We start from the raw sequence: 11,249 nt of genomic DNA, 5'->3' as shown, positions 1-11,249 counted from the left end.
GTAGTATTTTGAAAGCTCTAAGAGTATCTACAGCCAGACGTCCCAAACCCGTCTCAAACTTCTGGGCGGACGGTCTGGGCACAAAAACGTGACCTAAAGGGGCTCCTTAAACGGGCCTCAAACACTCAGGTTGACCGGCATCCCACATATCCAGCCCAAATATGAGGCGGATATGGGGATTCCTGGACGCGCCCGCCAAGTCAGACTGGAGATGGGGTCTCACATGGAATCGTCCCAAAATACGGTGGTCCGACGGACGTCTCCTCCACTTGGGGGTGTGACCGAGGCCAAATCTGGCTATTTAAGTCGTTCGTGTCCCCCAACCCTAGCCACATCCACCTACTCCTTCTCCGCGCCGCCAGCCCGAACCCATCCACCACCTCTCTCCCGCTCCGCCAGCCCGAACCCATCCACCACCTCTCTCCCGCTCCGCCGCCCGGCATCGCCATGGTTTGGCAAAAGAAGACCACCTATGCTATGCTCACGCCGAAGAGCCAGTTCGAGATTGAGCAGGAGATCCGGGCGAGGCGCGTCGCACGTGTCACACGCATCGCAGCTGGAGGCAGAGGAGGAAGAGGAACAACAGCCGGCTCCGAAGGAGGAGGAGCTGGCGTCGGCTCGAGCTCCGGGCTTCAACATGGAGGACGTGGAGGCGAAGTTCGCGGTTGCCCAAGCGGCCGAGATGGCGGAGCAGCAGGGTATCCTGGAGTCCATCGGTCCATCCAGGATGAGGCCTATATGGAGGCCAATTGACAGCTCATTCAGCAGGAACACCAACACGCTCTTCGATGAGATCGAAGCAGAGACAGATGCAGAGGCAGATGCGGAGGAGGCGCAGGAGCCGGAGATGCGGCTGAGGCCCATGTATTCGGAGCCGGGCAAGGAGATAGTGAACATTTCCGGCGAAGATTAGGGTAGTATAGGTTATTTGATTTATGTAGTATATGAATTTTATTGTTTGCATGCTTTTATATGGATCTAAAGTTTCTAGTATGGGGTATCCGGTATGTTCGCGGACGTTTGGGGGATCGGATTTGCTGTCCATGGTTGTAGATGCTATGCATTTGAAACTCATGCACAATTACAAAACTACCCCCAGCCCCTACCTTTTTCTCTTTTTTTCCTGACCTGTCTTTTCTCTTCTTTTTCCCCCTGTTTTGTTTGCTTTATTCTCAACAGGAAGTTACACTCTCGAAAGTCGTCTTTCTCTCACCTCTCTTGGACACCAAGCCAGCACCAAATCTTCCCGGACGGTTTCCACCCCAATCCGCCGGCATTCTCCGGTGGGATCGCCGCCTGGAGCCGATCCGAACAAGCGCGAGTTCACCCGCCCGCGATCCCGTCTCCGCCCGCATTCAGGTAGTCCGCTCCTGTAAGTTTCTTTAATAATTCGGTTTCTTGATTTTGGATTGGCAGGCGCGGTTCCGAGTTCGTTTCGTCGGTTCATACGATCTTTTCTTGGGTTTGGTGGTTCTTCCGCCAGTTTATGCCTCGCTATTCTAGGCTTCCTGCTCGTTCCAACGTTGGATCGTTTCTAGTGTGTACTTCCAGGAAGTTTTTTCCCCTGGGTTTGTTGATTTTAATGGCGTTAGGTTCAGCACATTCGAAGTGGAAGTTGACGCCTCTGTGATTTGCATTGGTGATTTAAGTGTTTGTGGAGATAAGCGTTGCGCCATCAGGTGACATTTTCTGAGTTCTTACGACGAAAAATCCCCCAAATCTTAGTACTCGCACTACGTATTGTTGTATAAAACTACTGTAGAGAGTCGCGGCTATTCTTCAGTTGTTTCATAGCAAATGGTGTAATTTTTATGTAAATTGAGATTATTTTGTATGTTTGTGTGGTACTAATGACAAATTAGTTCACGACAAAAAGGCCTATGAAAAGCAATTTCTCAGTTTGGAAGTTAGTTCACCAGTAATATCCACCGTTTCTGTGTAATATGACTTGGCGTGAATAAATTAGCTCTTAACTTTGTGCCTTATCAGTGGTGTCCCCGTGGTTGTCAAAGATCTGATATTTTGATGTGACATCAGTTGAGATGGCAAAGTTTGCCTAAAGATTGCATTTCCATTTCATGATGTTGACCCAGATAGCCACCTAATGTGCTAAGCCACATGCTGTCACTGTTCCAGGCTTCCAATTTACTATCCCCTATTGTACTTGTTGGCAGGGCAGACACAGCTGTTGGTCTTGTTCCTCGTCAGGGCTTCCATGTGGTGGACGCAATATCCTAGGTGCTAGGATCTGAAACTGAATTGGGGGAGAATGAATGGGGTTTCTGAAGGTCTGATCATTGGTACCACGGTTGGTGTGGTGATAGGGGTGCTGCTGGCAGTTGGAATACTCCTGTGCATGAGGTATCGGCGTTCTCAGGCGCAAATAAGGAGCAGTAGCTCGAGGAGGTCATCAACTATCCCCATCCGCGCGAATGGTGTTAATACATGTGCAGAGCTGTCGACCTCAACTACAGGGCAGGAATCGCCGAGAGAGTTTGAAGATCGTGGACCATCTCTGTGGATTGAAGGGCCTGGAAGGAAGAGCCTAATATCAGCTTCTGGGATACCCAAATATGCGTACAAGTATGTTCCCTTGATCTTTCTCTATTCTCATGGTTGCAATATTCATAGTTGTATCATTAACTAGGCCCTACAAAATTTGCTTCCAAATAACTGATCTATTTTAGGATCTTGATAAGTTATCTATTGTCGGTTCTAAAATGAAGCTCCTGTCATAGGTTGGTTATCCTCTTTTGGACTTTTATATGCCTTGAACTACCAACTCCAAGGGTTCCTTTTTTTACTTTTTTGTCTTGTTGAGATGTCAGAGTGGAAATTTCCATGGGATGGTGGGAACTGGAGAAAATAATGATGGTTGGTCTGTATTAGAAAGAGAAAATGCACACAAAAAATTCTACCTGATCTTCTTTAGAGAGAAGAAACGAGAGTTAAGGATAGGAAAACATGTCGCATACACGCCCAGTGAGATACTGTAGTTTATAAATATAAGGAGGCTGTGATAAAATGCTGGACCATAAATATTAGCAAGAAAAGGGGCCATCCTAATAGGGAAAATCAGTTATTATTATACTTTCTGTAAGTTATCTCAAATTTGCTAATTTAAGTGTGACCCTGGAACCGTATCTTCACATAACTATGCTGATTTAATTATGATCACGAAACTGTGTCTTCTTTTAGTTTAATTTAATCTTTGAACATTATTTTCTTTTGTCTAGGGAACTGCAGAAAGCTACCAGCAATTTCACAAAACTGTTGGGCCAAGGAGCCTTTGGTCCTGTTTACAAAGCTGACATGTCATCTGGTGAGATACTGGCTGTTAAAGTACTTGCTAACAATTCAAAGCAAGGTGAAAAGGAGTTCCAAAATGAGGTAAGCTAATGTTTATAGATGGCTAGAGATGGGCATGCCTGGTAATTTGATGGATAACTAATTTCAGGTCTTACTTCTTGGGCGATTACACCACAGGAATCTGGTGAACTTGGTTGGCTACTGTGCTGAAAAAGGGCAACACATTCTGTTATATGCATACATGCCTAATGGGAGCCTTGCATCACACTTATACGGTATTTATTCTCTCCATTGCGTATTTGTAATAACACTCCTTACAGTAATTACTTGGGCACATTCATGCTTTGTTGCTACCATAACTCTGTTTAAACTTTAAAATGTTACAAAAAGTTTTGTAAGAACACGGTCATATGAAATTCATGAAGTAAAATAATTTATACTCCCTCCGGTCCTAATTAAATGTTGCTGGTTTAGGACAACTTTGTACTAAAGTTGTACTAATCCAGCGACAATTAATATGGATCGGAGGGAGCAGTAATTACAGTCTTGCAATACATCAATATTTGATGCTTTCTCCCTTTTGACTGATAGTTTTTGATCACTCGGTAAAATAACCACCACCCTTTTAGCTGATTTTATCAGATAAAGAAGGCCAGTGATTTCCATGTGAATGAAGTCAATAGACAATATTCAAATTTTGTAGTTATGCTTAATGGAGTGATTTGTCTTGTCAATCTATCTTTTATAAGAGTGCACATCTACAGCCAGAGTATCACATGTTACATTTAGATACTGTTTTTTTTTTTCTGAAGACATTCTGTGAATTCAGGTGAAAACAGTGCACCACTGAGATGGGATTTGAGGGTAAATATAGCTCTAGATGTTGCTAGGGGGTTGGAATACCTACATGATGGGGTAAGCTGTTGTAACTCATAATTTGAATCATGATCCATGATGTAATACGAAGACATTACTTCATCTGGCTTAACTTTAGTGCAGGCTGTTCCTCCAGTAGTTCATCGGGACATCAAATCACCAAACATTTTACTGGATCAGTCCATGCATGCTAGGGTATGCCGTACATCTCTGTAATTTGTCATAGTATCCATGACATGTTGAACAATTGTATTCATCACCTCTGCAGCAATTAGCTATAACATTCCGATTATTTGTCTCTCAGTTTGCACCTCTGTATTCTTAACTCATACTACCGACATTGGTCTGTACTTTATCCTGCATACAGCTATACACTGGAAGCAGCATGGTGACTTTGTTTATGATGTTATATGTTGTCATCATTTGTTCCTTATCTCAGATAGGGGTTTAATTTAAAGTTAAATACCAACTTATTAATGTCTAGAAGCATAACCAATGTAGTAGTGTACTTACTGAATATGCCAAAGAAAAAAAAATCACGGAACATTCTTTGCTTAATCAGCCTGTTTCTCAAATAGCCTAAGCTTATAAGGAGATATGAGCGTTGCTCAGTTTGCTCGAGGTGCGACTGCATGCCCAGCCTACTCATGTTCGAGGCCTGGCCTCTGCTGGATTTGCTCATTATTGCTTTTTCTAATTAAAAATGTCACAGGTGCTAGTGCCCATTGGTTGAGTTCTTTATATATAAAATACACATCAAGAGTCTTCTGATATGTGTTTAGATTAGCCTTTGCTTGTAAAGATACATGAGTTTTCTGATGTCCAAAGATAATAGGTTTGCTTGCAGCATTCCCTCTGTTGCCTTTCTGTTTGGAAGTTTTATTCCTAGACATGGGGCATTCTTTGTTGGCCAGGTTGCCGACTTTGGATTGTCAAGAGAAGAAATGCTTACTAGAAACGGGGCCAACATACGTGGAACTTACGGATATCTTGATCCGGAGTACGTGTCCTCACGATCATTCACAAAGAAGAGTGATGTGTACAGCTACGGTGTTCTGCTATTTGAACTTATTGCTGGCAGAAACCCTCAACAAGGTCTAATGGAATATGTTGAGCTTGTAAGGATGTCACCCTTTATTTTTGTTGCAGAATTTAGTTTCTGAGACACTATGGTTGTAAATGCTGACTATAATGCAATCTATGATCAGGCTGCAATCAACGCTGATGGCAAGACTGGGTGGGAGGAAATTGCCGACTCTCGGTTAGAAGGCGCATTTGATGTGGAGGAGCTCAATGACATGGCTGCCGCGGCTTACAAATGTGTAAGCCGTGTCTCCCGAAAGCGACCGTCGATGCGAGATGTTGTCCAGGCACTGATCCGGGTGGCGAAACACAGCCACAGCAGCAGGAATCATCATGGCAGGAGACTTCCACCGGGCAGGACAGATGACGAATCTGTTGACCTTGAGGCATCAGAAGATCAGTCATCTGCCTCTGGTCATCAGAGACAGGAATCAGTTGGCAGTGTCTCTGAACTTCCAGACGTCTGATGGAAACTAACCAAAATTCCCCCCTACTGTTGTTCCTGGCTTGTCTTCTTTCGATTTGTGCAATTCTTTTGTTTTGTTGATACGAAAAGTACCTGATCAAGCATGGAACTAGTGGATAGGAAGGTGAAGTTTTGAGCAGTTTTGTGTATGGTGGTGAGTGCTGACTGGTGTCGAGGGCTGTCAATAGTAACTGTGTTGTATAGACCTGCACTGTAACTACTTGATAAATAGAAGCTGATTGTTACCATCATCTGGTCTATATGTTGCACTAGATGATGTGCTGGTTTACTCCTTTCATACAACTGCCTTGCCTAGGAAAAGCAAAGATCTTCTGTTTGGCTAAGAAGGTTGAATCACAGATCAGTGAGCCTCACGGGCCAGTTTCTGCATAGCGAAAATGGAAATGCAATGTTTATAATTTTGATTCGGTGCTTTAACATATCATAACTATCAGACAAAATTCGTTCGGAATTCGGACTACTTTGAGCTATTTGATACCACTCGACAGAATTTAGAAATTACATATGAATTTGCTGAAAAATCATCAGCATTGTTTGTTTGGCAAGCATTCACAACAAAACAGTGATGCATCAATCAAACCACAATCATATTCCTTTTTGCGCAACTTTGATACAAGCCGGAGCCTGATGCTTCCATGAGTTGTATATATAAAGGTAAAGGGCCGAACCACAAACTGAAAGATACGGAACAACAAAAGCAATCAAGGAAAGAATGGTTATCTCCTGGGAGAAAGTATCAGACCGTAGTCTCCTGGCCAAAAGCATGGCACGCACGATGCCTACTGGCCTAATGAATTTCGTGTGCCGCTGCGGTGGCGGTGACATAGTAGGCGACTGTGATCCCGGCATGGACGAAGCACATGATCCCTCCCAGGCCCAGGGTCTTGCCGTGCACGAACCCGCATGATGTCTTCGACTTGGAATTGGACATGGCCCCAGCAAGCAGTAACGAGAAGCCGACGATGAGAGCAATCCTATCAGAACATCCAACAATGGTTATTACCCGTAAACTTTTAAGACCAGAATATTATTACCGACAGAGCTGTAGCAATTCCAAGACCATAGTCTCAGGTGTTTTTTTTTGTCTGACTAAGTGTATAACTATCCTGTTAGAATTGTCTTCTCTGGCTTAATGAAATGGCGTGCAACCCTTTTGTGTGTTCTCGAGAAGAAAAAAGGTGCATCTCATATCTTATCATGATTCTACTTCCACAAATGAAGTGACACTTTCCCACATTTTTTCAAGTCGCTTATAGATTTGCAAAATAATGTTTTAAGGTGAGAGCGAAGTTACCATGAGAGAATTATAAGAGTTGCTGCGAGTTTCCTGTTGATGGATGCCCGGATGAACTCCAGCTGAGAGCAGATACAGGCACAGCCACCGAGAAAGTTGGCCACTGCATGAGCAACTACCAGGAACACTGCTGCCGCGAGCCCTAGCTGGTATGCTTTATACACAGGTTTCTCGCATTGGATGAAGAGCACTGTCACCTTTTTAGTCTGCCAAGAAGATCAAATGAGAGCAGGCATCAGAAAGAACTATCGTTTGAAGCACATTTAACTACTCTATAGTAACAACTGTCCATGAAGAAATAGCTGAAACAGCCGAAAACATCAGTTTAATCAAACCCTTATTTCAAAATAGTACATCTCATGAAGAAAATCTGAGTGCAACAGTACCTTGTTTTGTGCAGCCTGGGCCTGAAGTCCTAGTATGCCAGCAGTGATATCCAGGGCTAAAACTAACACGCAGACAATGACAGCAGCTATCATCTTGGCCATCTTGTATAGCTGTATTCTCAAACTTCTATCAGCTCAGAAGTGGTGGGAGGAAAGATTGCCTGCTTACAATGAAGGGAGTTGTGGCCCTTTATATTGCTAAGAGCTGAATAAAGAGACCAGGGCAAAAGTGCAACAGGAGAATTTTCTCCATCTATGACGCTGTTAGAAACAAGCTGTCAAAAGATGCTCAAAGTGTTATACTTTCCTTTGATCCTTTGTTGCACCTGAGCTTTATTCCTTCCTTGCAGGACACAAGTAAATATTGGCATCTCCAGTACGAAAGCCACCCAGATTCTTCTTTCACACAAGGTTTGTAAAGCCAGTGGAAAACCGAAAACGCAGGGAAAAGTATCGATCTGATGTACTCAAAGAAAATACTTTTCTTCTTAGCACGCCATAAAGGTTAAGAGTGATAAGACGGTATTTACCAAGACATGCAAACAAGTTTTGACGCCAGTGAAATAACAAGGAAAGACACAGCAGACATGCATATCAATGAGAATCAAACTTGTAATTTACCTTTCCAAAATCTGAAATGGATTTAGAACTTATAAGCTTACCAAGCCTTGTATGCTGACTAATTTTGTTTAGCTTCAGAACCTTCAAACATTACTAATTTACTTTTCCAAGTTTTCCCAGTCCAGAGTTGGCTTCAGAACCTCCGAACCATCGGCCATCGGCAAATTTTGTTTAGCAGTATTTTTGCTATATTTAGTCACGAGCAGACATGACAAGGCAAAGATTTAAGGAAACCTCATAAAACCGGAAAATATGCTTTGATTAACGAACAATGAGTCAATGAAAGAACAATGCCAGCAGTCATATGCCATGTTTTGAGTATCACACTTGGGGGGCAACCAGAAAGAACATCTAGGAAATAACTTGCAGGTCAAGTGCAACAACTCTGGTGTAGATTTCACATTTGATACTTCAGAAAGTGAATATAATGATTAATCATAAATTGCTTTGCTTTAGTGGCATCAAATTGCAGTGCATGCCTAGATCACAAGGAATTAAAATGCCTTTAGATAAGCCAAGGCGGAATAATCATTCAGTTGGACATACCTAGCTACCAGTAGTCACCACAAGAGCATGTTCCAAGTTTGAAATGATGAAACCTGCTAGCATCTCTTACGGTAATCTCTTTCTTCGTAACTTGTGTTACAAATTTGATTACATTGTGGCAGTCATGGCACAGCCGATGGCTTTGGTTGATCGTCAAGGGAGCAGATGGAGATGTGCTAATAAGGCCAAAAGCAACTGCGAGTTTTTCACTATGGAACATTTTCAATGTCTTCTGCTCATCAGGGAGAATATCAGGGAGCAATTCATCCTCCTCAATAACATAACCAAGTTCTTTTATCACCTCCATTAGTGTATCTAGCCTTTGGTAGATTTCTGAACTCTTGGGATTGAGACTATCATTAAAGAAAAACCTGTGATCTTTTTTCTTGACTGTGATCCAGCTACAAGCAACACTCATAGATAACCCCGCCCTCTTCAAGGTGCTTACTACAGTCAAAGCTTCATCCCGTGTCCCAGAGTTCATATACAAGTTGAGAAGCACAATGTAATTGTTTACTTTCTGAGGTTCCATTGCCAAGAGTTGCTCTGCAGCTAGTCTAGCAAGCTGAATATTTTTGTTCATCCTACTAGCAGTGAGCAAGGCTCCCCACATGTTGGCAGTTGGGGTGACCGGTGATTTCCTTATCACTGAATAGGCTTCATCCAGTAGCCCCTGCCGCCCAAAAAATTCGATAACACAGGCGTAGTGCATTGCACGTGGTTTCGTTTTTGGATTTTGGGTCATCAATTGGAAAATCCTCTTCCCTTTGTCAATAAAGCCAGAAAACCTACATGCATTTAGTACTCCTAGAAATGTCACATGGTTTGGAGCAATGCCTTCAGCCAGCAGTCTTTCAAACATCTCAATAGCCTTACTCCCCATGCCATGGTAGCCGTACCCTGCTATTAGAGCATTCCATGATATCAGGTTCCTGCTAGGCATCCTCTCAAAAACATGCCTTGCGTCTTCCATCTGACCCCACTTGCAATACAGATCAACAAGTGACGTATTCCCGACAATGTCCATTTGTAGTCCACTTTGAATCAGGCCCGCATGGATTTGCTTTGCATGCTCCAGCAGACCCAACCTAGAGAAAATCCTGAGCATCGTCGAGAATGTGAACTGATCCAAGCCGGCACCACTCTCGCACATATCGTGGTACAAGTCCAATGCCTCCTCACTGCGCCCATGGAGCGAATATGCTGCCAGCATCGTGTTCCACGCCACGACACTCCTCCATGGTATCCCATCAAACACCCGCCTCGCCTCGTCAATCCGCCCGCACTTACTATACATGTCGATGAGTGCACATGGCAGGTATTGGTCCTCGCACATCCCCATCTTGGCAACACAACAATGCAGCTCCCGTCCAGCTTGCACCGACCCCAACACCGTGGCCGCACGGACGGCCACCACGACAACCCTCGGCCCAGCACCCACACCCACCTCCTCCCAGAGCTCCCCGAACAGCGCCAGCGCCCCACGGGGACGCTTCGCATCAACCAGCCCGCCCATCATCACCCCCCAGGTGACCCGGCTCCTGGTCGGCATTCCATCGAACACCTCGCGCGCCTCCGCGAGCATCCCGCACACCAAATACATGCCCAGCACTCGGTTCCACATGTACTGGTCGGGCTGGAACCCGGAGCTCTCCATGTGCCAGAGTACCCCTGCCGCGGAACCGGCCTCCCGCAACGCGGAGGCGGCCGTGACCAGCGCGTCATAGGTGGACGCTGGCAGAGCCACGAAGGGGGCGCCCGCGCGAGCGTCCCGGAGCGCGTCGCAAGCCTCCCGGTGACGCCCCTCGGCGACCAGCCGCTCGATGGCGGCGCAGAGGGAAGGGAGATGGACGGGGCTGCCGCGCCTGCGGCTGCGGAAGGGCGCCTGCCGTGGGAGCTGCGGGCGTGGCTTGAGCGCTTGGGATTCCACCGAGCATGCGGAGACGGTGTTGGTCGTTGCCGTGGCCGTGGCTTTGGTGGTGGTGCGGTAGTGGAGTGGGAAGCAGCGGAGGGGAGTGAGCTGCAGCTCCATATGTGGATTGGAAACCAAGCCGAATTCGGAAGGGGGTGAGCTGAAATTTGGAGAAATGGTGGTGGATTTGAGGCGAACGGCGAGGGTTTTGGGGTTCTGGGTTGGGTTTTGCGCAAGTGGAGGGGGAGGCGAGAGAGAGGGACGGGATATCGTCTGTGAGCTCGAAAGTGTCAGTCCATGCTCCTATATAAACAGAGAATTAAAAAATAGAAATAATAATAATAGTAATAGTAATTTTTTTAATAATAAAAGGGCTATTGCTTCCTTCTCCCATAATTTGATCTTTTTTGATACGTCGTCTTCGCTTTGGTCCGTTTCATGTTTCTCCCCTCGTTGGTCTTCGTTTTTTTAGGGACAAAAGATTCTTTATTTAATCGAAACATTCAAAGGTGTGTTACAGATATCTGATAAAGAATCCAGCCAAATATAACGGCCTGCGCTTAAGGACGACGCAGCCTTTGCTAACCTATGAGCATCTACTACGAACTCCCTATACTCATGCACCACTTCCACTAGAGTAAACAATTTAGCCTTATCCTCCACTTCTCGCAAAATCATCGAGTATGAGCATTTCGCCTTCTTCTGAAAATTAGTGACAACTTCCAGGCAATCCGA

General features: G+C 45.0%; 3 protein-coding genes across 5 annotated transcripts; 1 reads left to right on the top strand and 2 right to left on the bottom strand.

Moving 5' to 3' along the window:
• The first annotated feature begins 1,149 nt into the window (after window positions 1–1,149).
• Window positions 1,150–5,988, top strand: CRLK1 (Protein kinase superfamily protein). Of its 2 annotated transcripts, none has more exons than XM_048690724.2 (8): window positions 1,150–1,359; window positions 2,180–2,583; window positions 3,237–3,390; window positions 3,458–3,584; window positions 4,139–4,224; window positions 4,309–4,380; window positions 5,100–5,303; window positions 5,394–5,988. In XM_048690724.2, the coding sequence occupies exons 2-8, from the start codon at window positions 2,270–2,272 to the stop codon at window positions 5,733–5,735; spliced, it is 1,299 nt and encodes a 432-aa protein (XP_048546681.1). In that variant the 5' UTR covers window positions 1,150–1,359; window positions 2,180–2,269; the 3' UTR covers window positions 5,736–5,988. The 2 variants fall into 2 exon arrangements, with proteins under 2 accessions (XP_048546681.1, XP_048546679.1); XM_048690722.2 differs by having other exon boundaries at window positions 2,175–2,583.
• A 330-nt stretch (window positions 5,989–6,318) lies between these two features.
• On the bottom strand, window positions 6,319–7,615 carry LOC125525718 (protein DESIGUAL 2-like). The gene is made up of 3 exons (XM_048690725.2): window positions 7,436–7,615; window positions 7,050–7,255; window positions 6,319–6,729 (listed from the first exon to the last, which is right to left on the bottom strand). The coding sequence occupies exons 1-3, from the start codon at window positions 7,535–7,537 to the stop codon at window positions 6,543–6,545; spliced, it is 495 nt and encodes a 164-aa protein (XP_048546682.1). The 5' UTR covers window positions 7,538–7,615; the 3' UTR covers window positions 6,319–6,542.
• A 135-nt stretch (window positions 7,616–7,750) lies between these two features.
• On the bottom strand, window positions 7,751–10,777 carry LOC125525716 (pentatricopeptide repeat-containing protein At5g50390, chloroplastic). Of its 2 annotated transcripts, none has more exons than XM_048690721.2 (2): window positions 8,603–10,777; window positions 7,751–7,893 (listed from the first exon to the last, which is right to left on the bottom strand). In XM_048690721.2, exon 1 carries the CDS (start codon window positions 10,632–10,634, stop codon window positions 8,607–8,609), a length of 2,028 nt encoding a protein of 675 aa, XP_048546678.1. In that variant the 5' UTR covers window positions 10,635–10,777; the 3' UTR covers window positions 7,751–7,893; window positions 8,603–8,606. The 2 variants fall into 2 exon arrangements, with proteins under 2 accessions (XP_048546678.1, XP_087387492.1); XM_087531366.1 differs by lacking the exon at window positions 7,751–7,893 and adding an exon at window positions 8,106–8,242.
• Between the last annotated feature and the right edge of the window lie 472 nt (window positions 10,778–11,249).

This window comes from Triticum urartu, chromosome 7A (genome assembly GCF_056163025.1).
Source record: "Triticum urartu cultivar PI428250 chromosome 7A, HENAU_Tu73, whole genome shotgun sequence".
Classification (NCBI taxonomy): Eukaryota; Viridiplantae; Streptophyta; class Magnoliopsida; order Poales; family Poaceae; genus Triticum; species Triticum urartu.
The sequence above is the reverse complement of the archived record's forward strand: the minus strand, read 5'-3'. Positions and strand labels throughout refer to the sequence as shown.